Below are 27633 nucleotides of genomic sequence, written 5' to 3' on the forward strand. Positions count from 1 at the left end.
GTTTAAAAAAAAAAAAAAGAAAGAAATGACTATCTATGTCTTTGAACATGCCCCCACAGACAGACACTCAACAACAACCTGGAAACCAATGGAAGAACCAAGCCATGACAGGGGAGGAAGCCAAGCCAGATGGCCCCAACAAAGATCGGGACAGAAATTTCTAGTTTTAGCATGACTTGTGGGAAATTGATACTGATATTCTGCAATACACACAACTGTCCATAAAGGAGCTGGCAGGCCGTTCCAAACGAGCCTGCAGGAGCACCAGCTCTCCATGAAACATGCTGTTTCCAGGAAAAGTAGAGGGGCTTTCACCAATACTGCCCCCTGTCGTTCCTTTCGTAGGACATTGGGTACCAGCAGTAGTAAGTCTAAATTGATTGTTGGTGGTTTTACCACCCTGCCAGGTGCAGTTCTCATCCTATTTTACAAACGAAGGCACAGTGCTGAAAGTGCTGCCTGGAGCACTCAGGAGTGAGATCAGCACCCACTCAGTTTTGCCTGCTCTCCTCCACCCTGGGTTCCTTCCATACCTCAAACAGCTATCAGAATACCAGAAGTCTCCATGGAGGCTATAAGCCCTGTCCTGCAGGAGGGGACCCCACCTCGGTGCCCCTTCGCACCCCTTACATCATTACATATCATTACAACCAATTTTAGACCACAGTACTGCACTGGCACATGATCCTCGTTTACATATAGGCAGCAGGAAAACAAGCCCCCAGAGGTCTGGGGACTAGACTCCGCCCCCTAAGTGAGTTAACCAAAAGACCAAGGGCTTGAGTTTTAGCTCTAGTCCCCTCAACACTTCTGACTCTCAGAAAGGACAGCCTGCCACAGGCCTACCTTGCATGTCCACGATGGAAGTTACACACACCACCACTACTACCACCACCACCACCACCACCACCCAAACTTGAGAAGTCATGGCCTTCTCTTCCTGCTACTGGGAGGTAGAAAAAAAAAATCCACATTTATAATGTTGCTTTTAAAAGTTTGAAAAAAGCCTCTTAGTTTAAGAACAGGAACTGCAAAAATACAAATGAAAACAGATGCCATCAAGTTGGAGTAGAACTGTGCTCCATAGTTTTCAATGGTTCTCCAGAAAAGATCGCAAGGTCTTTCTTCTGAAATGCCTCCTTCTGAACTCGAAATACCAACCTTTCAGTTAGCAACGGAGTGCAGTCATCAATTGCTTTCCACAGAAACCAAAGCTAGAGAAAAAGGTCTTTGGGGGTGGCCAGAGCACAGAACATGCCCCCCCTCCCACTAATAGGAGGAGCTGGGCCTTCCAGCTTATCTCAAGATTATAATTTAGTATTACCTTTAGAATTTAGAAGGAGCCCTAGAGGCATAGTAGTTATGAGTTAGACTGCTAACCCCAAGGTCAGCAGCTCGAAACCCCCAGCCCGTTCTGCAGGAGAAAAATGAGGTTTTCTACTCCTATATAGTTTGGGAAACCCACAGAGGCAGTTCTGTCCTGTAGGGTCACTATGAATCGGAACCAACTGTATGGCAGTGAGATGGTTTGGAGTTTTAGAATTTACAAACATGTGGAACACCACACAATCTCTGAAACCCTAATAATTCCAATGGTTTAGTCCTAAGAGGGATTTAACACAAGTCAGGACCCTTAAAGGATATGTCCCACTCCACAGGAAGATGAGAAAGTGTCAGATGTGCTGGCCCGAAACAGCGGAAACACAGGCCTTTTGAGAAGGAGCTCTCCAGTGGCACTCCTTGGAGTGATGAAGCCAGAAGGAAGCCCGGGGTGAAGCCTGGCCTGTCTGGTGTGGAAGTTCTAAGGGCAGGACTCCCACACAGCCCACCACCCTCAAGTGGAGGGAAGGCTGAGGAAGCTCCTGGCTGCTCTGTCAGAGATGGTCTGCAGGTCTCAATTCTTCTTTCAGAGAAGAGAAAAGGAAGGTTTTTAAAGCAAAGAAATGGGTAGATTGAGTCCTAACACCTTTGAAGTATGACAGCAGTTCTCAACCTGTGTGTGGGTCATGACCCCTTTGGGAGTCAAACGACCCTTTCACAGGGTTTGCCTAAGACCATCAGAAAACACATATTTCTGATGGTCTTAGGAACCGAGATACCGCTCCTCTCTCCATCTCCAGGTAGGTCCACCCACATGCAGATATGCCCACAAACAAGTACCCAGCATGAAGACTTACCCATACTACATCATGCTTCATGACAAAATGTCATTGATTTGTGATTAGAAATAAATATTTCACAATATATAATTATTGTTTTGTGATTCATCACTATACTTTAATTATGTTCACTGTGTAACCATGAAAATGCATCCTGCCTATCACATATTTATATGATGATTCATAACAGCAGCAAAATTAGTTATGATAATGTTATGGTTGGGGAGGGGGGCGTCACCACAACTTGAGGAACTGTATTAAAGGGTCACAGCATTAGGAAGGTTGAGAACAACTGAGGTCTGCCTTAACAACCTCAAAAAGGCAAATGCACATGAAAGTCATTTTAAGTAACTGGTACTGATGGAAGAAAGGCCACGGGAGAGCATCTAGACATAATAGGTGAAGGGAGTAGCAGTCCTGCCTGATTTGCCTGAAGGTGGGGTGAAAGCAGCTGCAATCACCACACACACCTACCCTCAACACACACTGAAGGTATCCTGGACAGACTCTCCAACCTATTCCCAGCTAACCATCCCTACCTCCCCACTCTCAGAACTAAAAAGCTAGGAGGTGTGATCCAAGAATAAGTTCATTTCTAATGGTATTCAGGTTTTCCTTTAAAACTAAAAGCAACAAATTTCACTGGTACTTGTTTACCACAGGACTCCAGTCAGCAGGAGGCACAGCAGGTGATTGGGCTGGAGTCCATCCCCCAAAGTCAAGTCCCTTTATTCTCATGCCCAGCTACCTCTATGAGATATACATGTTCATGAGCCTGTTACCCACCTCCTCATGGCTCTTCATGCTTTTCTTCACGGCTGTGACCTCAACCTCCAAGTCCACTCACCTCTGTGAAGTGCGCATGTCCACAGGCCCGTCGACTGCCTGTCCTTCATCTGCTCTTCCCGTCTCGCCTGCTCTGGGTAGCACTGGGCCGGGGCCCAGCTCAGCCCGCACTGCAGTGTCAGTCCCTGCCATCGAGTCTGAAGCCACCAGCCCTCTGTCCATCTTCACTCTCTTGCCATCAGCATCATCCTCGGCCGGGTCTCGCTCAGGCGCCCGCTTCTGGCCTCGGGTCCGGCATGCCTCTTCCGTCATTCTGAACTGTAGGGAGAAGGCATAGCACATTGGTCTCATGGAGAGAATCCTACCCAAGGGGAATACCCCAGAGTACGGGTGAGTGTGTTTCCCCAATAGGACAAGGAAGGAACGAAGGAATACAGAAGAGTCCTCTCAAAGGGCTGTTTTGGGAGGCTAGGGTGAAGATAAGGTGCTAGCCTCCATATGGAGGGGCAGGAGCAGCAGGATACAAATACCCTAAGGCTGGAGATCCATGGCCAATGTAGAAACAGTGTGGATTCTCTGCCTTTCATACTCAGGAACGAAAAAATCACTCCAACAACCTAGGCTTCTACACATGCCTGTGGGGCTGCAGGTACTATACATGGTTCTGGGGCTGAGGCGGTCACACTGCCAAGAACCAGAGTTCACTCCTGGGCGCAGACCTCACATGTGGGGGACACCCCAGTGACACTCTCTTGTCCCCTTCAGGAAACAGCAGTGTACTCAGTTCTGATCACCTGGCAGCACATTTAACCCTCTGACTGCTAGTGGTATAAAGTCTGGGTAGGGCTGAGCCTGGCATGGCACCACACCCCTGGCCCTATACCTGCAGTATACACATATCTTGATTTAAAGGAGAAAGAAAAGGCGCTGAGTCAGCTTTTGATCCCATGACATCACTGGGCTCCACATGACCCTTCCCAGGATTCCATCTGAGACACAAAGCACTTTCCAGAAAACCAGTCTGAACCGGTTCCAGACAACAAGCTGAAGTGCTATTAACCCTCACAGTGACAGGACAGAGATGAGACCAAGAGCAATGTCTTAGATGCTCGGGCAGTCCAAAACAAGCTCTTAAAGGGGCCACTGCAGAGGGGCACCGGGGGAACAGGGAAACAAAGTGAGGGTCCAAAGGACCACAGGAGAGATCACAATGGGTGAGGGAAAAAAGTGAATTTGAAGGCCACAGAAGTCCTTCGTGGGAAGTGAGTTGGCCACAGACCAAGAGCAGACAACTCAGCAGACAGATCTGGGCTACCATTGCAAAGACGCACTGATACTTGTCTGGGAGCAGGGGCTACAGGAGGCCCCATTCCACCTGAGGTGCAGAGAGGTCACTGCCCTGAGAGTCTGTCCCAGGGCCTCGAAGCCTCCTGAGTCACAAATAGACAGCATGGGCCCTGTCGATGTACACATTCATGAACTCATGCTCCTAAGGTGAGGAAGGGCAGCCCAGGCTGAGGACGTTGGGCCTGCAGGGGCACAATCGAGCATATGCCTGAAGCTGGGCAGCCTGGACTGTTGGACCTGGCCTTCATGGTCGAGTCCCTCAAGAGACATAGGCCTGGACCACCCTCAGCCTCTGGTGAGCCCCAAACATGGAGAGCTTGCCCACTTCCCGACTGATGGTTCCAAGATCCCCCTAGCTCTTAGGCCTGTCATTCCTGTCCCTTCTCCAAAATCCTTCACAACAAACCACAACTAACTTGATTTTGGATTCTGCTGCCCATCTGCCCAGGGAAACTTGCAGGGCTAGGGTCAGAGCTGGTAGAGTGCCAGCACACTGGCACTAGACACGGTAGTCATCTCAATGCCTCAAATGCTGGCCATAGCCTGCCCACTGGCTCACAGACAGGGTTCTCCCAAAGAAGGTGGGCTTAATTCAAGAAAACACTTCATACTCATTTTGTTGGCCTCAAGTAATGCAGTCCCAGCCAGCAGAAGAGAAGGGAAGAGTGGGAGCCTCCCCTTAACCCCCTACTCTGCCAGGGACTTTCTGACCCACACTTTTAGCTTCCTTTAATGAAGTTCTATGAAAGACCCACCTCACCCACCTCCAAATCACACCCCCCTCAATGGTTCTCCCACACACCTAGGCTCATGGTGATAGGTACCATCCACTTTGCTGCACTGCCTCCATCAAACTACAAGCTTTGCTGTAGCCCTTGCCTGTGCCCCCCACCCCCATCCTGGCTCTCCAGTTGAGGGAACTGAGAGATTGTGACACCACAGCACAGTCAGTATCAGGGAGCTTATGATGAGCAAAGAGACTTGGTGCTTCTGCCAGCCCCAGGTCACGGATCAATAGCCGCCTCTAGCCCCCTGTTACTTGGGGCTTGCTGCACCCCCATGAAGAGCAGGCCCGGCTGGATGGGATGAGACTGAGTGGAGGAGCAGCCCTACTCTGTTCAGTGCTTGCCTGGCCCTCCAACTGGGCCCCTAGGGCCTTCTGTAGCAATGCGCTGTTGGGATCCATTGTTGCTGAGTGCTAGATGAGGCCTGTATTTTTGCTTCAGTCCCCATGGTGACAGGACATGTGCTCCTGGAAAGAGCAGTGCTGACAGAGGGAGGTTCCACCCTCCTCCTGGTAGGACGACACATCCCAAGGGGCTGGAGGCCATGGAGACGGCAGGCATGAGCAGGGACCAAGAAGCAAGCAGAGGACAAGGGCCCAGGATATAGAGCAAGGACAAGAGTATAGAGCAGGGGCCGAGGGTTGGGAAGGAAGGACACAATTAGGCTATTTGGGAAAACCAGCCTCAGGGATTTATGAGTGAAAAATAAACTTCTATAGGAAAGGATGAGCCTGTGGGTTCTGAGGCTTCATGAAAAGCAGGTGAAGGAGCTGGACAAGCAATCCCGCCCGCTGACAAGGACCTGAGACCTGGTTCCTATCTTGGTAAGGAGAACACAAGCAGGGTGCTCTAACAGCAGGAACCACCCAGGACTGTTGGGAACTGCCACCTTCAGTCTCCACCAACGTGAAGTCTCTACCTGGGCTCTAGAGCAAGAGAGTTCTCACAGCATTGTGCCCACTGAGACTACCAGGAGCAGATGGTCTCATGAGTAGGAGCCAGGGGTCAGACACGCTTAAGCCTACCCCTCCATTTCTCTCTCTCGAAGGGCTATTCCTAGCCCCTGGCCAATTGGCCCCACAAAGGTTTGACACAGAGGCCAGAGGCCACCAGGAGGAGCAACCCCCAGGAGGAAGGGCTCCACCCTATCCATAGATGCTGACAACCAGCAGGCTGTGGGCAATAACGTTTTAAGGAAATGTACTGTCCAGCTGTTTGGGGTCTGGCCTCAAGCACACATTTAAGTCCCCAACTACGTAGAGAGTGCTATGCTAGGGCAGGAACCCGAAAATTTTAAATAGCACCCAGGAGATCCAGCATGTGCCAACAGATATCTCTTGATAATTGAAAAGGGGAAAAAAAGATGAACAATGACCAGTCACAGAGCCAGCCTGGAGATGTGTTTACCAGTGCCCTTTACTGGATACTACGGTTGAACACTCCCTAAGGGAGCTCCGGTCTCCATGAGGAAAATCAGGTCCGATGAGCAGGTTAAGCCATCTGCTAAAAAGAACCGAAGGAACTCACAACAAGGAACTCTCATCCATGTGCTGGCCCATTGGCCAGCCTGCTGAGTTCCTGCTGTGTGCTGGCATGTCCCTAGTGTGTGAGTGGGCGCCTTTGTGCCCAGAGCAAGGTCAGGTTGATGGACAGGGGAGAGGGAAGCTCAGGCTGAGAGAGAAGCAAACATAAGAAAAAAGAAATCCAGGTGAGCTGTGGGGCTCCGACCAGCTCACAGAAAGGGTTTGTTTGCTCTGGGTAACTACACAAATAGACTTGACTTGAACTTGGATGGGGAAGAGGCATAGCTAAGGAGGAAGTGCTGAACCTAGCATGATCCCCTATGGGATAGGAGGGGAGCCAAGTACCCCAGCCTTTACGTAAATTGAGCTGCTCCCATCAACAAGGAAGAAGGCTGTGAGCCCCACATGCTCTCAATGTTTCTTCAATAGTCAGAACTCCCCTACTTCCTCAGCTTTCCCAAGTATCTCTATCTCTGGGAACTTTCTGTAACCCAAACTGTTACCAATAGAGCTTCCTAAATCCAAACCCAGTGGTGACATTGCCGCCACTTCAAGATCATTCATGTTGCCCTGTGGCGCATCTGGAACTTGGTCCTCAGCATTGGACCCCACTGTTCAGTGAACACAGTCCCACATCTACCCCAGAACCTTGACCCACTCAGGAACTCTGTGAACTGTGCTTCTGGAATCATCTTCAGCACCCTGAAAATATCCCTCTTGTGGCATGAACTGACTAAGTTGCGTGGGCAACAGTAGGGGGTGGAATACAGGGATGAACTGGTAATGGTCCATAAACACACCATCAAGTGCCAAGGCCCTGGCTCTGTGACTTGCAGTGGTAAGCATCAGAGGCATGGCGGCAAGCCTAGCCCACAGAATTCAACCCATTGGGAGGGCTCTGCACCCAGCATGGGTTCAGAGACCAGCATAGACCAGTGAGGCAGCCCTCAGAGAAGGGGCAAGGGAAAATAAGCAACTGTATTTTTTAACATACTTGCCTTACCCAAGCCAATGTCTGCACTGTATCACCCCATTATTCACAAAAAAGGGAAATGACTGTGCAGACTCTGACCAGTGGACACACAGACCCATATCCAGAGTCCTCCTTCTGACAGAGGACAAGGCAACAAGGCTGTCTCAGAAAGAATTCACAGCACACAAGCTTGCTTTCCTCTGAGTTTTAAACAATGTAGAGAGAACTGATTGAACAATCTGTCAACACAACTTGACATGAGTGAGAACAGGAATATGCAGCATAGAGTAGGGACAAAGGTGGGCTGAGGTCTAGGGGCTACAGTACTCTTAAGTATTTTCTCTATAAAGCAACACACATACACCCCACACAAAAACACCACATACCCCCAAGCACATTATATGAATAGACTGGGAATGAGATTAAGAGATAACATCAAGCCATGTAAATAGTATAATACCAATCAAGGAACTTTAAAATGCTTATATACATTCTTATCCATCCTAAAAAGGTCAAACCGTGAACCTGTTGACTGCTCCATCCTAGAAAGGCCAAACAGTGAACCTGTTGACTGCTAATCAAAAGGTTTAAGATTAGAGTCTGCCATCGGTGCCTTGGAAGAAAATTCTGGTAAGCTAAGTCTAAAAAGAAAAGCCTGTGAGTCAAAAAAGCCAATGTACAATCAACCACAGGGATGGTGCAGAACCGGCAGCCTTTCATTCTTTTGAGTATGTGGTCACCACGAATCAGGATGACTCAATGGCAACAGCATAGACTTGCTGGGGGGAGGGGGGGCATTCCTCTAAAATCTCTAACAGTCATCTCTGAAGAGTAAATCATGAGAGAATTCTACTTTTTGAATTAAATATTTCTATATTGTCTTTAGAAAAATTACAATGGATCAGTCTTGTAGTCAAAGAAAACAAAGATAAGAACAAAGGGTACTGAAAACTAGTGAAAGAGCAAGTCATGGGCAGAGTTCTAGCTGCTGGCCTCAGAGCCAAGCTTGATAATGAGGAAGAGGTAAAGGGCAGGGCAGAAGGGAAAGAAGATGAAGAAGAGGACCACTCCTCTCTCTGATAGATATGGCAGGAACCAGAGAAAAACAGCATAAGCCCTCTGTGTCACAAACTAGGCGCCCACCTGTCCATTCCCCTGAGCAATCCGCCTCTTGAATGGCTATCAGGCTGCAGCACTAGTCCCTCTGGTCCTGTGGTGTGGCCACATCACATTCCACCGTCAAGTTGATACCCACCTCCTTCCACGGCCAACAGCTTCCCTGCTCTTGGCTAAGGCCCTGAACAGCAGAAATGCTTCTTTTGTTTCTCACATCCTCCTTTGCAGTGTTGACAAACATTACAGGCTCAGCATGCACGGATTCTGAAAATTAGCGCGTGTGGTTCCCAATGAGGAAAAAGAATACCCATTTTTCTACTTATAAAAATTGTGTGTATGAGAGGTAACTTCACAGATTGAGGCAGTACCAGAAGTTGGGAGGCCAGAGGAAGAGCAGAGCAAAGCCTCTGACCAGGAGGATGGCTCAGATTTCAGGGAGAGGGCTGCAGTGAGCCTGTAGGGACCACTAAGTGACACAAACACACACATACACACACACACACACACACACACGTGCTCATACTGAGACACCACCAAGAGAGTATAGGCCCAGTAGCCTCCAGAGACACACACACACCCCCATCCACCCACTTCAAAGGCCCTAGATTGGAGATACCCAGTGAGTCTTTGTACCTCCTGATGTGGGGTGAGAAATGTTGGTGTGTACTGGGCTATAATGTTAGCATACACTGGTTACGAACCTGTATGTAATATCAGCATGTATTGGCAGATACTGGTACATGCGAGTGCTGGTGTGTGCACATGAATTACCATGTACACACCCATATACACCTCCCATGGGCTGAGACTAGCAGTTATGTTTTCTCCTGACTCCGCCATCAGGCTGGGATAGCACACATGACAGTGTTTCAGGGAGATCTCGGTGGGCAAGGTTGGTCCTGAGCTGCTGCCCTACTAAATTGCTTTGATAGGTATCCTCTAGCACACTGTACAGTCTATCCAGAAAGACCTTTGTGAGCTCTTTCCATTATTTGCTTTCACAAGATTGACAGTTCACACTCAAGAGTGAGGCCTGGCCACCCCTAAAACTCACTAAGGAAAGTGAGAGCCCAGTCTAATCACTCAAGACTATTTGTGTCCTGCCCAAATCGTTCCTGATATACCAACAGCACCTTTTCTAAAATAGATCAGTTATAGCAGAACTGACTGCAGACATTTCTAAAAAGGAGAATCTATGGATAGCCTTGAGAAGAATGGGAATTCCAGAACTTAACTGCGCTAATACAGAACCTTTACATGGATCAAGAGGCAGCTGTGGGAACCGAACAAGGGAATACTCCATGGATTAAAATTGGGAAGGGTATGCAACAGGGTTGTATTCCCTGATCATACTAATTCAATCTGTATGTTGACTTAACAACCAGAGAAGTTTAGTACAGAAAGAAGAACGTGGTACCAGGATTGGAGAAAAGCTTATTAACCTGTGATATCAAGATAACACAACTTTGCTCACTGCAAGTGACGGGGATTTGAAGCACTTGCTGATGAATATCAAAGACTGCAGCCTTCAATATGAATTACAAATCAATGTAAAGAAAACCAAAATCCTTACAACTGGACCAATAGGTAACATCATAGTAAACAGAGAAAAGATTGAGGTTGTCAGGGATTTCATCTTGTTTGGATCCACAATCAATGTTCACAGAAGCAGCAGTCAAGAGATCACAGGACACACTGTATTAGGTGAATAGGCTGCACAAGATCTCTTTAAAGTGTTGAAAAGCAAGGATGTTACTTTGATGGCTAATATACGCCTAACCTAAGCCATGGTATTTTCAATCAATTCATATGAATTTATTTGAACTATGATGCTGGTGGAGCATGTTAAAAGTACCATGGACTACCAAAAGAAGAAACATCTGTCTTGGAAGAAGCACATCCAGAATGCTCCATAGAGGCAAGGATGACAAGACTTTGGATATGTTATTGGGAGAGACCAGTCCCTAGAGAAGGACATCATGCTTGGTAAAGTAGAGAAGGCGCCAAAACCAGGAAGGCCCTTGACAAGATGGATTGAAACAGTAGCTACAACAATGGGCTAAAACACAGAATAATTGTGTGGCTAGCACAGGACTGGGTGGTTTCTTTCTATTGTACACAGGGTCATGATGAACCAGAAATGACTCAACAACAACCATAAACAGAGGAGCAGTGGGAAGATGTGTTTTGAGAGCAGAGACTAGGGTGGAATCTAGGCTTATAGAGATGGAACAAAAGAACAAACTCAGTCGATGCTGATTCACAGTGACCCTACAGGACAGAGTAGAAATGCCCCATCTTTCTCCCGTAAAGATGGAAGAGGGAGGAAAAGAAAGGGCAGAAAGGGTTGAAGCAAAAACCACCCTGCAAAAAAGTAGGATCAAATCATCAACTTTCAAGAACTATTTTTGAATAAAAATGAAAACCGTGTTTAGAAGAAAAGTCTGGAGGAGTGGCCTGTCACTCCTTGTAGAACCCTCCCACATGTGGGCTTAGTCCTTACTATCTGGGACAGCAGGGTGGCTCGCACCCAACACCCTGGGCAGCCCATGAGTGAGAAAGGCTTAATCTTTACCAAGGTCCTCAAGAATAGAGAAAAAGGTCTGAGTGTTATGGAGCAGAGATTGTGCCCAGAAGATACACCAATCTGATTGAATCCTATAAATCTTTTCCCTATGATGGACTTTGCTCTAAGTCCAGTGGCATAGTCCTATCAGTGTACCCTGTAGCTCTTCTGGGCTCTAGAGTGGGCACAAAGGAGGCTCAGAAACTCATTCAGATGCAAGTAGCAAAGTGAGGCAGAGAGGGTTAAGAGCCTTCAGGCTGCTTGTCCTAACAGAGGGCTATGTTGCTCTTAATCTGGCCAGGCACCACAGTACCCAGGCCCAGTATAGCACTCAAACCGCCATGTTGGTTTCAGCACCCTGCCCAGGTGAGATTCCAGCAGTCCATAAGATCGGAGCTGATTGGCACCACCAGGCCATGGCCTGGGTGTATAAAGGGCTATGTCTGCCACATGTGGTGCCGAAGTGTCACATCGATAGAAAAAGGTGAACAGCCTTAACTATTTGAGGGTTGCTCTCTCTCCAGTTTGGCTAAGTGTTCTGTAAATACAAATGGCAAGAGGCTTCACATGGAGGATTCCCAGAAGGTCTCACTCACTTCCCTGCTGAAGCATCCCAAGGGTCAGTCAGCAGGAACCACATCTTAAGACCACCATTGGCTGGTACCCTGAAGCAGCCATGGGGGCCTGAGGAATAGTTCCCAAAAGAGTCCTCCCTCCAGCATGTCTTGGCTGGTGTAAAGAGTAGACACCTGTTTCTAACCCATAGGTGGCATACGCCCTGGTGGCCCCAGAATGGTCACTACACATGCAGCATCCTTGGGAAGCTGAATATGTAAGGAAGGTGTGATACTTTTGCAAACACAGTACTCAAGTTGTAGGCCAAGGTCTCCCAGCTCTTTGAATGCTCCAAACCACATTCAGCCTTTCCCATCAACCCCCAAGCTCACCCCTTGTGGTGAAATGAGTCCCTCTATGCGCCTTTTAGGCCTGGGCTCTTCAGAAAAAAACTGTTTGAGAGATTTCTCCCTAAGCCTTGAGGCCCACCTACCTTTGCCTTGTTTTCTACCCAAAAGGGTTTGTTACTTCTGTCCAGACTGACATTTCTCGGATAAGCTGTAAATAATTTGATGGTTTTTTTAATTGTTTTATTAGGGGCTCATATAACTCTTATCACAATCCATACATACATCAATTGTGTAAAGCATATTTGTACATTCATTGCCCTCATCATTCTCGACTCAAAACATTTGCTCTCCACTTAAGCCCCTGGCATCAGGTCCTCTTTTTTTTCCCCCTCCCTCCCCACTACCCCCTCCCTCATGAGCCCTTGATAATTTATAAATTATTATTTTGTCATATCTTTCCCTATCCGACGTCTCCCTTCACCCACTTTTCTGTTGTCCGCCCCCAGGGAGGAGGTCACATGTAGATCCAATAATTCGATAGTTTGATACTTTGGCACTGGCTGAAGCCTATCCTGTGATTGGTCTATTTTGTACACCTTGTAAGGATAGCCTACAATGTAAATTAAATGACTGGTTTACTGAGTGGACTGATCAGTTTCTGGGGCTGTCAGGAGGCCCTTCCTTCAAAATCTCCAAGACTTTGCACCCAACCAACTCCACGAAGATTTACATAAAGAGAAAATAAAGCAGAATAAAAGCAAAGCAAAACGCAGCAGTTAGAGAAGGCAACTTTGAAAAGAGCTCTAGCAAAGGTCAAGGGCCATCACCTTGAAGACAGTAAAAGGCCTGGAAGGGGCCCTACAGCAGAGTTGGTGACAACACAGGAGACACAACTAAGCAAGTTTAACAAAAGTGCTACAGTGGCTCCAACCTGGGTCAGTTAGCAGTAGGGAGATGGAAGGCAGAGAGGCCTGTCCTAAGGAAGCTTAGAGGACGCCTGTCTCAAGGAGGTCTTCCCAGCTGAATGGGGGTGTGTTCAGCAAAGAGAAGGGCCTGCTTCTTCTATATCCTAGGAACTGAGAGCGTTCCTGTACTGAAAGGAAAGTGTGAGCGTGCTCCTCTATAGGAAAGCCTTGTAGATTTTGCCTGGATACTTCTGATCCTGAGTTGCACCTTGTTACTTCCTTAATAAAGTGCTTACGTTTAAGAATGGTCTGTGAGTTCTGTATGGTCACTGCAACAAAATGGGTAGATTATTGAACCAACGGATAATTAATTAATTACAGAGGGCTGTGGGCAGAATGAATAAAAAGGTTGGAGAGTGGAGGCATGCCTGACCCTTCACCTCACAGAAGTCAGTTTTAGGCTGATCCTGATTCTCATTAATCCTCTAAAGTTAGATAGGTTATCACACTGTTAACTACCATTTCACACCACCTGTTCTTGGGCCTTAGCACCTCCTGGCCCTCTTCCTAAGCTCATGTGAAGCTCCAGAACCTCTTACTCAGCTCACATATGCAAAGGGGCATGTGTCCCCACTGCCTCTCTTCTCATTTACACTACTAACACTTCCCACATTTACTCAACACTGTGTGTCCCGTACCTGCAACAAGAACACCTCTAATGCATGTGTCATTCTCTCTGGGCCCAGGCCTAGTGCAGATGACCATTTGTTACTCAAAAAAAGGGACTTCCAAAAAAAATGAGAAAGAAACCTTCTAGCTTTCACTCTTCCAGGTTTAATTAGCCAAAAACGTCTTCAAAGGCCTATCAAAAAGAAGCCATCAAAAAAACCAAACAGGAAATCATCCCAAGAGCTGTAAACCCTGAAGGGTCTGCTGCTAAAAGGCAACCACAAGTTTGCTGTGCCCCAGATGCCCACAACTAGGTCCTCTGGAAAGACCCCAATACCAGAAGGTCACCAGTCCTAAACTACCCTACACATGCAGCAACCACTCAAAGGCAGCTCCACCCCTAACACGGACAGAAGTCATCCACTCCTGGAAGACTTGCCAACCGGTCAGAGAGGCTGTCCTAAGAGCGCTCTTATAAGCAAGCCCTTTGCTATGATGTCTCCACTCCAGGGAAGGGTACCTGCACAACTCTTTCAGGAATGCCTGCCTCCCTGTAAGTACACTCACTTTTTAACCTTTGCACCGACACAGGGCTACCCTCTGGTAGCCACGGTGCACCAAGGTGGCAAGACACATACGTCACACATGGACCCTTCACATACTTTAGACTGGGAAAGTGATACTGGATACTCCAGGAGCAGCCTCCACCCCAGTTCATCCCACTAAAAACAGCCCCCCACCCCAGTGCATCCAACATAATCTCCCAGGACCAGGGGTTCACCACAGAACGTGCATGTGCAGGGATATTTACAACCTCGCAAGAAGCAACAAGCCCCGGGCTTCTTGCCCCGTAGCCCTCTGAGTATTTAAAATCATTTGGGGTCCTGATAACACTCAGACCATTCTTTCCTGCTCGGTCACTTGAAGATTCCAAATTTATGCACCAGGTCGGGGGGGTGGGGGGGGTGGGGGGGGAAAAGATGAGAAAGTGATGTTCTCTGGCTGTATCGTGCCTCCTAGCCTTTTCTGTCCATCCAACTTCATTCACTCATCTACCCATCCTTCAAATTCTCACTGCCCGTGCCATGTGTTTGGTGTTGGGCAGGCAGAGGAAGCGAGCACCAGCACACCAGCTGCCCTGCCACCCTCAGTGACCTTGGGTACAGAACTTGGACAACCACTCACAGATGTGGACAAGACAGACCAACTCCAGATTTAAAGTCTCATCTTTAAATGTCAATGTTTAAAGATATCCTCTTTACAGCCAAGTCCAGGCCCACTCTTCTTTGTCCACTGCCCATCATCCCAAGCCCCTCCTGGCAGTGAAATGTGACTTTAATGGCTGACACCACAAGCAACCAGATAAACTGAGGAGGCTGCCACTGGTAGTCATCATAGGATAGTCTAGGAGACTCTAGGCAGTGTAGGTAAGTTTTCAATCACTAGCCAAAAAGTTGCAATTCAAATTCACCCAGGGAAGCCTGAAAGAAAGGCCTAATAACCTGTTTCCTTAAACACCCTCTGGAGCCTTTCTACTGATACACATGGAGGGTTACCATGAGCTGACATCTATTTGACACCAACTAACAACAATAATAAGCATAATAGTGTCCATCCTAATTGCTTACTCGTCTTTTAAGTATGCTTACAACTGGAGTAGAAGAGACAGCCCAGAACACCCATTCATCACACCTTGCAGGGTCACATTTTGATAAGACAGTTCTCTTACCATGAAAGCCCTTACACTAAAACTGTGACTGTTTATACCTGAGGAATATAAATATACCACTGTATAATGGATCTCATACAGTCCCTTGAGTACAGGCTTCTTTTCTCAGTATCCCCTCTGCACATATGGAAGTGGGGGGCTTCAGAGCCCCAAGGGCCACTAGGACCAGGAAGCCATAACTTGCTGTCTCTTGACCAAGTGACATTGGACAAGTTTTAAGTTAAAACCTTTCTGTGCGTCAGAAACTAAGACGCTGACCTCATGGAGTTGGGGGGAGAACTTGGGGCCACACATGCACAGAGCAGTGTTATTCCTTCCCACAGAGGAACCTGGCCCTGGGAGAGCAGTAGCCAAGCTGCCACTTCACCTCATCCCTTCTGCTAATGCCTAACTCCCCCAAACTCTAATGACAGCACATTAGAACCATCACCAGATAATGTACACTATTTAACACTGATAGTCCTTGAGTGTCTCATGTCTCTAAGATACTAGCCCAATTCTAAATTAAACCATTGGAAATGAAGAAACTAGAACCTCACCTAACGCTCGTGGGAATAAAACACAGTATAAATACTGTGGAAAACAACCTAGACATCCTTTAAACCAATCCACACAGTTATCATATGACCCAGAATCCCAACTCTTCAATATATACCCAAGAAATGAAAATGTATGTCCACAAAGAAATATGTACATAGATGTTCACAGTAGCACTGTTTCAACTGCCAAATGAGAGAAACAACCCAAGTGTACATAGATAAATGGAGAAGCACAATGTGGACCACCATACAATGGAGTATTAGTCATAAAAAGTAATGAAACATTAATACACACTACATTGTGGATGAATCTCAAAAACATGTTCAGTGAAAGAAGCCAGATGCAAAAAACCATATTATCAAAGGATCCCATTTACGTGAAATGGCCAGAAATGGGGCATGACTGGGAAAAAGGAATGTGGAACAACTAACGGCCATGTGTCTCATTTTTGGGGTGATAAGAATGCTGATTTAGAGGTGATGTGCAACACCTGAATTCTCGAATATACAAATATTCAACAATTCTTGAATACACAAAATACTACTGAATTATGTGTACTTTTAATGGATGGCTTATGGTTTGAAACTTATCTTCTGGAAATGTTTTCCAGGTTCTACGATTCCTTGATCAACTGAAGCCAGCCCTCATTTTCTTCTCAAAAGCAAATAAACAAACGACGTTAGAAGCCGATAAGGTCTCAAAGTAGTAGTCTGGCCTCAACTCAGCCAGCCCTTAGGATAAAAGGCATCTGGGAGTAGCAATGCCTGAACCTCATGCTTAGACAAGGATGCTGGCCCTCCCCCAGGTGCACATGAAGCCCTTCCAACTGCACACAAATCCCCCTATGAGTGAATCTCTCAATATGAAGGGCCCCACCACTTAGGCTCCAAGATGCCTTCAAGTGCTTTTCCAGGTTTTATATCCTTGTCTGGTCAGAATACTCATCTAAGCCTACAAGTCCCTATAGGGTGAATTGTCTGTAGTCTTCCTGTCCCCTTTCCTCCCAAATGCAGAGGAGGAAAATGTGCAACAATCAGGTCAGCACTGAGAAATTCTAGAAACATCTCGGGCAAAGGCCACCAGGTGGATGTGTTCTGCCCCTGATATCTCACAAAGAGACAAGACCCCAACATGTTCATCCCTTTATCCTGTGCTCTTTCTTCTGACCCCTCAGGGCACCTCCACCAGGCGAAGTTCAGCCTCTCTGAACACTGGGAGTGCTGAGTAAGGATGCAGTGACTCTGGGGGGGTCACAGACCCCAAGGGGAAGCACAGTCCCCACAGACATGGTGTGTGACCCTATACCCCGAGTCCCCTCTATGAGGCATCACTGGCCTTTAAGAAATTGACTGAGCCTGCACATGGACATGGCCTGCTCACCTGGCTCCTGGCGCAGGGATGCTGGTCCTACACGTCGGCCATGGCAGCAGTTGCATCCGGACGCAACCACATCAACGTGTTGACCAGTCTAAATAAGGGACAAAGAAAGACACCCTGAGTTTCCAAGGAAGGTTTCTGGACCGTGTCAGGACTTGTAATAATTCCTAGTCCCTGGATCACTCAAGTGGACCTTGTAGTTTCAACCATGGCCTTCCTCATGAAAGTCAGCAGGAAAATAAGACTTCTTTCAGTTCTGGATATACCACACGGCACTAACCAACATATACCAATAAAAGAAGCTTAAGAGCAATGACAGCCAACTCTAAAATGAAGCTATCTATAATTCTAGCCCTAATCTAAGAACAATTACTAAGTTCTTATGACATAGCCCCGCTTGATGCTTACCCTCATGAATAGATCACTGTGTGTATATGTACATATACATATGTATACATATATGTATACACACACACACACACACACACACACACACACGGCTATCAGAAAGAACTGCATCTGGGATCTTAAAGGCCCCTCATCTAAGTATTAAGCAGCCAGCTTAAGTAAGGTGTCAACTAAGTCCATATGCAAGAAGAACACTAGTCTGTGTGATCCAAGGATGGTAAATAATAAAATCCAAATCCAAAGGTGGGAATATTATCAAAGCTTAAATTGTAAACACCCAATTTGCAGAAGGATATGGATGATAGTGGAAGCCCAAAATTCATTTGCAGGGTTTATGGATTAAAGCTTCTGGTAAATCCTTCTGACCACAGTCCAGGGATGTGTTGAACAGCCTTGCTATCGGACAGAGAGCATCATAAAGTGGATTATGATTACGGCAGATATAGTTAGGTTAAAATGTAATTACATATCATTTGATCACCCCCCTTTGACCCATTTTTAAGTTGCTTCAATTTTTAGTATTGTCTGCTTTCTTTTTGATTGAAGTTTTTCTGTTTTGTCTAGTCATTATTGTTGGCTGTTTCCGGTTTGCATTTTATATGATTTTCTATATATGACATCAAGGATAGGTAAAGCTATTTAGACAGTAATTAGACTGATTATCACCTAGGGTCATGACAGGGGAGGATGAGTAGCTAACAACACTAAATGAGAGAAGAAAATGTTCTGAAATTGATTTTGGTGATGACTGCACAAATCTTAATATGACTGAATAATTAAACTGTCCGATATGAAATCTCTCCCAAAACTAATTTTTAAATAATAAGATAAAGTGAGGTTACCTATATTATTTAATAGCAATACTACACATAACATGGCACTGTCAGTGGCAGTTCAGAGGTACACTCCTCACCTTCCAAGCATGAGACCCCTGTTTGTAGGATCAGGACCATGGTCAGTCCCCATTTTGAGGGTTCAGGTCTGCAGGGATCTAGGGGCAGAGGTTGAAACCAGTGATTGGCCAATCTAAGACTTCCTGTATTGTCCAACTCCGAGGCACCTAATAAGCAGGAATGCCTTGCCAAGCACTATCACCCTTATCCACATGACTCTCAGGAGCTTGCTCTGATGAGGTCTTTATTTTTAAACTGATTCACATACAATTCACAGCTCATGGACGGTGAGAAACTCTCACAAGAGGACTTGCGAAAAGTAAGGGAGAGCACAACCCCAGTGAGGATTTTGCAAAAAGGTCTCTGGCCCTGGGGAGACCTTTTCTGAACAGTCCCTAGCCCCATTTGAACTGGGAACCCTACAGTGTTCACCCTTCCCCATGCCGGGATCTTTCTCTCTTTAGCAGGTCCCCATGCTTCCCCAGCGCCTGCTTGGAAATAGGACAGGGTTAACACACAATTCTATGTTAATACCTATGTGCAAAGAGTCCCTGGGTGGCACACACAATTAATTACTAACAGAGCTCAAATACTAACAGAAAAGTTGGTATTTTGAATCCACCCAGAGGTGCCACAGAAGACAAGACCAGGGATTTACTGTCTTTCTGAAAAGTCACAGCCTTGAAACCCTGTGGAACACTTTTACTTTGACACTTGCAGGATTGCCAGGAGTCAGAATCAACCGGATGGCAATTAAAAAGATGTTTACACGCTAAAAACTAAGGATTGAAGCTTTTAATAAATCATCTAATAAGCATAAAACACAAAATACTTAAAGATATTTAATAAATCATGTGCAAGACCCATAATGACCCTACAGAACAGGGTAGAATTGCCTGTGAATTTCCAAGACTGTAACTCTTTATGGGAGTAGAAAGCCCCATCTTTCTCCCAGAGTAGCTAGTGGTTTCCTACTGCTAGGCCACCAGAAAACCTAAAAAGGGTTTTCTGTCCAAGGATTACAAGGGGTGAGTTTTATGCCAATTTGTGGTACAGATTTAAAACAATAGTATAAAAAACTTCCAGCAAGCTTTCTGCTAGAAACTGACAAAAAAAAATTACATGGAAATGTAAAGAACTCAAAATATAGTGAGCATAATTTTGTCAGAGAGAGAAGAATCTGAAGGAGTACCCCACCTGATTTCCCGACTGGCCATGAAGCAATGCAAGCCATGTGGCATACTCATAGATGGACCACATGTGTGGAAAACTGTTTTCCACCAAAACATCTCCCATGCCCTTCTTTCAATGTTAAGACCACTAGGCATTTAAGTCATGCCTTGGGAGAACTGAGGGTGAATTTTCTTGAAAGGGAGACTCTTAACTATAGTCTCTGACTTATAACAGGGCCCTGACCACTTCATCTTTAAGCTGGTTCTGAGCTAGTCAAAATTATTTTAAGGCCTTCTGTTTATTTATTTATTATCAGCATCTTTATAAATACAATCTTTGTCTTTGGGATTGGAAATATTACATATAAAGTCAGATATGATGACATCAACAAATTACACATTGCAACATTATATGTACTATTTATTACTAAAGATAAGTTGTGAGAAAAAAAGAACAGTTGTAGATGCTCAAATACATCATAAGCAAGCCAGGGTCTTACCTGTACCTGTGCATCACAGCACGATTAGTATCGGCTTACATCCATGGTGGCTTCCTCAGCCCAATACACAACAATCATCTTGCAGGGCCTAGATTAAAATCTGGAGCCAATCAACTCCTCCTCTTTTCTGCTGGCCCATACCGAGCCCATAGGGAAACCCAGTTGGTTCTCCCAACAAATACATCCAGAATGCTTGTGTCTCACTCCCTGACTACCATACTACCCTCTTCAGAGACTCACAGACTGTTCCACTCAGATGGCTCACCGCCCTCCAATGGCTCTCCTATCAATAAAACAGCCATTCTCTCACTACCTCAAAGGTCCTCATCTAGCACTTGCCTTACCTCCACATCACATCTACCTCTAAACCCTGTATCAGCCACGTGGCCTTCTGTGATTTCTCAATACACCAGGCACTCTCATTGTATGGTCTTTTAATTTTTTAACCCAAATCCCAGATACTGTGTCATTTCAACAATCATTTATTCACTTTATAGCTCAAATTGAAAAATATTGCCAAAAACATAAGTCACTGCCACACTTAAAATTTTAATTTCCCTAACATATTAACCAATGTCCAGTCCAATACCAATACCAACTAAAGCCCAATAGATTCAATATCAACCATTTTCCAGTCTATATTTAATACCAGCTAATATTTAGTCCATAATCAAGATCAACTAGTACCTAGCCCATATTCAGTGTTCCCAAACTATTTCAAAAGTACCTTTTTACAATGTGTCTACCCTAACACCTTCCTTCAATGGCTTGCTGCTACCTCCTGATGTCTGGCAGTCTCCAGTATCTGCTATACCACACTGGCCCAGGCCAGCCCAGCCTTCTATCCCCAAACCATCTCCCACAGGACTTACAACCTTCCCACAACCCCAGCCATAGACATGCTTTCTTACCTGCCAATAAGGCAAACCTCACAAGGGCAGTGGTAACAGTTTTATTTCAAGCACCTAGAAGAGCATCTGTCCCACAGCTGGGGCCTGATAAATAGTTATTGAACGGGAATGGGACGTGAAAGCTGAGCAGAGGCAGCTACCCCAACACTATCCATGGGAAATCCACAAAGCTCCAGGACTGAGCACCTCCCTAAAATGCACTGCGATCTGTGTTCACAGCCATCACTGGAGCGTCTGCCATCCACCACGCTGACTGATCCAGGGAGCTTTTACTGTTTTCATTTCCAACCCATCCATTGAAAGCGGTATCAAGTAACCCTTAAGTACACAATTACCAAATCGAGAGAGACTCTTGAACTCCCTTGATAAATCATTATGGTTTGGCTTTGACCCTGCACCTGTGTCCTTGATTTAAAAACATACACACCGAACCCACCATCACCCTAACACAACCATACCCAATCTGAGGAGATCATACAAGGTAACCATGGTGATTCACGTGAAATCGAGGCATCTCATTTTGGGCAACAGAAGCTCTTTGTTGTGTTTCCTTCCTGAGAGTTCAGGCTCGTAGGGTCAGCTCCCTTCTAACTCAGGGAGAGGACTGACCAGAACCTGGCTGCCCTTCTGGGAACCTCAGTCCCTCTGGATGCTGGGTGGCAGCATCGTAGGTAGTATAGGCTGGCATCTGTAGCCAGTCATCAATCTGCATCTGGAGGGAACCCAGGGAACCAAGTCTTCACTCAAGTGCTCTCATCCTCTAGAAGCTGTACTATCTCTCAAACCCTCAAACACACCTGCATCTCAGCCTCTCCCCCTTTCAAACTGGAACAAGGCCCAAAACACCCATGACAAAATTACTCACCAGGCCTCCTCAGGACTATTAGCAGCTCTCAGTGCTATTGAGCCACACTTCCAAGGAACCTTGGGGGGGGGGGGGGGGGCAAGTTCCCAACTGTCCGCCAACAGGAGAAACTGAGACCATGTAACATGGAGTCTGAGCCTCAAGAAAGTCAAAGGTCAAGACTGCCCTAATAGTCTCCAGTTGATGGGGGAAAGTTAGAGCCAGTCTCCAGATACCGGGTAAAGCAGACTGGGGTTTCAAGGTTTCCTGGACATGACATGTCCCCATTAATTCATGCAGCACCACCTACCTGAGAAAACAAAGAGTGATTGATGTACAGGGACGAAAATGACATCTGACCCACACAGGCCTGGCCTGGTAAGGAACTCAAGCAGCCAGACTAGGAGGGCTTCCCCTCAACCCCGAAGCACAGTGCTAGCCTGAGACAAGCTACTCCCCAAGTCTCACCCTCATTAAGCAGCCTGTCCCCACAGAGGCAGAAAAGAGTATGACTCAGCACACCTGAGACAGGAGAACAGCCTAACTGAAGGTAAGGCCGGCGCAGCCTGTCCTGGCAACCAGGACTGTGGCTGCAGTCCTATTCCCTCACTCTGGCAAGGAGACCTGGGTTAACAGGCAGCCAGAGCCTCAGGTCTGCCCAGCCTGTCCTATGCCCAGGCTCCCATCCTACTCAAGGTTTATAAGCATGGCCTAAGAGACAGACAGCCAACCAGCTATCTCCTGCTGCACCAATCTAGTGGCCCCATTGCCCTCCCTGTGCCTCCAATGTCACTGAAATAAAGGGCAGTGTCCCATACCTCCCTGTTTTCCCTATAACCCTGAAACTTCACCTGGTAAAAAAGCACATGTGTGCACAGAAGTACTCACATTCACCTATATTCTCACGAACTTCCACATATTTACACACTTACACACAAGCACTCACACTTGGTCACATGTACTTAGCCATGCAGACTCACACATGCTCACCTCACACGTTTGCTCACCCACGTACACTCACTCATATTCACACCTCACCACACTTTTATCACCCATGCAGTTACACACACACACACACACACACACACACACACACACACACACAGATCTCTGTTCCAATCACATTGACTATACTCCCCCTCATCTGGATGCCTACCCTCTGAGGCATTTGCAAGTGCTACTACCACTACCTGGAAAGTCTCATCCCCTTCCTTCTCACAATCATAGACCAATGGCCCAAGTAGCCCTCACCATCTGCCAGCTCACCTACCCACCATCCATCCCCAGACACAGTGGAGATTAGATCCACAGTGTACACTGCCTCTGTGTCCTCTGCCCAGAGTACTGCAGCCAGACAAGAGAAAGGGCTCCTCCTGCCATCTCCTCACCCCCACCCCAACCAGACTGGGGAGGAAATGGTGAGTGACTTCCTCTTGGGCTATAAATACCCCATCACCAAGTCCCAAAAAAGACTCAAGGCAAAGCCCAGCCATCAGTGCAGCAAGTCAACACTAGGAAGCAAGAATAGAAGTGAGGTTGTGTGGCCACGTGCCATCCCATCCCCAGAAAACACCATCTCTGAGTTGACACCCTCCCCACCCTTGAATGGCTGGGCCTTGTCACAGCCCCAGCACCTTACAGGTCCCATTTCTCACCTGCCAAGGGCCCAAATGTATGAATTCACCAACACCTATCCCGTCTTAATGCAACTCTAAAAACTCAGCTAAAGGCCTCCTTGGCTTGGGCTCAGGCCCCAATCCCACAGTCCATCCTCCTCTTTTCTCCTGCCTTCTAGACACTTGACCTATCACGTCAGGTAGCACCTACCCACAGGATGCTTTGGGACATTAAAATGGTTTGGCATGGCTCCAGATGGTCCAGCCAGCAGAAGAGGTGAGCAGTCCCTGAAGCCTCAAGTGTCTCCAGAGTATGAGACTATGATGAGGACCAGGAGTCTTTGTGCTAAAGGGTTGCAAAAGCTTCAGCCTCTAGCTCAGTGGTTGTTTTAACACCCCCACTTCACCTCACCTCTAGCACATAACAGCTCAAAACTGTACCCACACCCCATGTTTAAGTAACCCAGAAATCAAACACCTACATCCTGACAATCTAGGACTTCAGAAAGTCCCCAAGTGTAGTGTTTGGGGTACTCACTACCCAGACCATGAGGGATATACTCGAGAAAACGTCAGAAGAACAGGAGGAAGTGACTCCCTGATGGCTCCATGACCAGTTTCTCCCTGAGGACCAATAGTAGCCCAGAACAAGACTGACCTGTAGCCCCAGTTGAGCTCCACCAGGGGACCCTCAGTTGCTTCCAGAGATCCCTGGAAGCACCATTGTGCCTGAGAGCGATCCCACTCAGCTGGAAGAAGGGCATCAGGTCCCCTCCTCGGCACTGAAGACATCCCAGAACTTCTGCATCCTGGAATTTCTAGGCGCCAATGCTTCCAGATGATGCTACAATAAGCCTTCTAGAACCACACGTCATCTTAACCCTTTAGGGACATAGCTTGCACATAACAAAGCCCATGGCCCTGGTATACCACCACACTGAAACACTGAAAGCCTAGAACGATGCTTGTCCCTGGGCTCTACCACATCCAGCACCATCCCACCCATGATTGAAACAAGAAGGCTGATGGGAACACTTATCTTTTGAAAATAAGTACTTGAAAACAAGTTATATCTCAAATGGATTAACATGAGCCTTCTTCACCTACACTTCCAAAGTTCTGATGTCCCTCATCTTAGTAAGGGCAAGGGCGCACAGGGTGGGAGGCAAGGAATGTTTGCCATGGACACTGAGGATCATCACAGGTACAGATATCGCCTCTCAACAGCCACCAGAGCTGTCATGCCATCCCAAACACCACCCTGGAGCTCCTGGCCTGGATGTCACACTATCCCAAATACATCCCGAACCCTCTAGCCTGGGTGCGGAGAGGCTGTAAGAGAACACTGACAAGCCTGCCTACCAGTAAGCAGGCTCCCCAGAGAGGAACATCAGCTCCACTGGCGGTGTCCCAGTAGACGCAGGGCTTGCAAGGAGTCAGTGAGTTCATATGCCTCTGGACAGAAGGTTGGTGGCATGGGCAGTATGGTGCAATGAATTACTTAATTCACCTGTGCTTTTTTCAACTGTCTTCATATCCAACATTTTGCCATTCGTGACAACTCTGAAAAAATTCTCAGGTGGCCATCTTCAATGGTCCAGGCCCCATAAAAGGTCACAGCTGGGCTGAGAGACCCTCTGTGGGTCCCCCTGAATAATATATGCAAGGCCCTGACAACAACTAAGGCCACACAGAAATGACAGCCAGATAGGTCATTAAAGATTTTTCCTGTTTGTCTGCGACATCTCAATACCGCCACAGATGATGCAGGGCATTGGCAGGACAAGAAAGGTCACAGAAAGGGAGCGTAAGACCAAGCATGGGCCAGAAGAAGCCAAGGTGATAGGTGGGGGAAGCAGGGAGAAGAGGACCATGCCGTGCTGTGTGGCTAGGGTGGACAGAAGACAAGCAGGATTCTCACCCAAGGTGGACAATATCCAACCACCACCTCCCCGAGCCCTTTGCAACTATTAAGTGGTTGGGGCCCAGGGAGCATATCACACACACCATGATATGATAGGAAAGGGGAAGGACAATACCAGAGCCCAAGATGGGCATTGGCTTCCAACACTAATATAATGCCAATTTCACTTAGCATCCTGATCTTTAGAGCCACATCAAGAAATAAGGAATGTGTGCATAGCCCTCCTAGCCATAGTCTTCTTAACTTCAACTAAATAACTGGAGTTACCAAGCATGACTACTTTCTATTTTCTCCTGATAACATATCCAAAGCACATGAGAAAATTTTTGCTATCTTCACTTTTAAGGAACAGGGCAGAGGTGGGGCCCATAATGACCAAAATGTCCTAAGGACCTGAAGGCCAAGAAGAGGTGTATTTATGGGTACATCTGAGAAGAGGGTGCTATGACTGAAGAACTGTATCCTGAGTCTTTCCTGATCCAGTATTGTAATCCACGACTTCCCTAATAAACCCAAAAATTATGAGTATTGTCTATGAGTTTTGTGTGGCCATTACAACAAATTATTGAGCCCAGCAAAGGAGTAGTGTGTGTCTTGGGAGAAATGATTGTGTCAGAATTGGTAAAATGGTTAGAAAGTGGAGGCTTATCTAATTTCTGCCTCACAGTTATAGGCCTTTGGCTATTGCTCTTGACTCTCCTTCCCCCTTGCAAAATTAAGAGTTTAGACACTCCTGCCATGATATTTTTGCAGGCAGCATCTACACGACTGGAGCAACTGCTCATATGCGATGGTTCACACATTGGGAGGACATGTGGTCCCTGGTTCAGAGTGCATTTCAGTGTAAAATACAGTGAACCCTAGCCACTTCACGCTTCGACTTCCACGGCTTCACTCTATCGCGGTTTTTGCGTAACAGCGCATGCTCTGTCATTACTGCCACTGATTGGCTCATACTGTACATGCTTGATGCCATAAATAATATAATAAATGATCATTGTAACGTCCAACATCCAAAATGTTTTACTGTATTTTCCCTTTTTCATTTAATAAATTGGGTAATACGAGTGTAATGGTGACTAAAGGGTGTTTTTTCATGTCCTCTATGCTCTAACTACGAGAATATTTGATTTACAAATAAGGAATCCTACTTCGCGGAATTTCATTTATCACGGTAGGGTCTAGAACCGATTAACCGCGATAAACGAGGGTTCACTGTATATCAGATGGTCGGGATCACCCAAACCCCCCAATCACCACTGGTACCATAGAGAGGGAAAGGCAGAAATGACTGCTGGGTTGGCTAATCAAGTTTTTCTCAAGTGGGCATTTCTTCTGTAAACATGTGCCCTGCATGTGATATGTGACTTCAAACATAGCCTTTCTGGTGCAACCTGAAAGAAACATTTCTGGATGGGGTTGAGAGATGAGGCAGGGGCTAGAGAAGCAGATGCTTGGAGCATTTGGGAAGACACCCCTCTTGGCAGCAGGAAGCAAAGGGGAGGTACAGGCACAGCCATTCTCACCTGCCACCCATCCAGGTGGCCTCAGCTTCACAATGACAGGTACAACTTGGTGGAAATTTTGACAACAAATAGCAACACCGACCCACCCCCAGTCCTTCTATTCTTGTAGCACATTTTCTGAATCTAAAATTGTATCTCGGGCTGGCAGAAAAACTCCCTGTCAGACCTGGCCCCTGCACCTCCTGCACCCGGTGCAGCCATCTCACCCCAGGAGGGAGTCCTACCAGGGAGGGGCCCTTTATTCTTCTAGTGCTTCCTGAGTATTTGCTAGGTAGAGCCCAACATCTTAAGATTCCTCAACATTGCTGGCCCTGCTTAGTGTCAGATGACTCTCAGATGGCAGGCAGAGTCCTGCAGGGGGCACAGATGAGGCTACTTGATCCTGATTAATTCTTCAGTTTGCCTTTCTGAAGGGAAAAATTCTTTTTCTTTTTTTTTTTTGATTTGTCAACTTGTTTT

At 46.7% G+C, this 27633-nt stretch overlaps 1 protein-coding gene across 1 annotated transcript in view; it reads right to left on the reverse strand.

The window, feature by feature from the left end:
- GATAD2A (GATA zinc finger domain containing 2A) overlaps nt 1-27633 on the reverse strand; it is a 59903-nt gene that overhangs the window by 27042 nt on the left and 5228 nt on the right. The window contains exons 2-3 of the mRNA XM_004705235.2: nt 17384-17471; nt 3007-3263 (exon numbers count right to left, since the gene is read on the reverse strand). Of these exons, the coding sequence (XP_004705292.1) occupies nt 3007-3257 (251 nt within the window). The 5' untranslated portion in view covers nt 3258-3263; nt 17384-17471. The remainder of the gene's footprint in view (nt 1-3006; nt 3264-17383; nt 17472-27633) is intronic.

Source organism: Echinops telfairi, unplaced genomic scaffold, assembly GCF_000313985.2.
Source record: "Echinops telfairi isolate 266 unplaced genomic scaffold, ASM31398v2 ScPeMD7_7457;HRSCAF=8495, whole genome shotgun sequence".
Taxonomy (NCBI): Eukaryota; Metazoa; Chordata; class Mammalia; order Afrosoricida; family Tenrecidae; genus Echinops; species Echinops telfairi.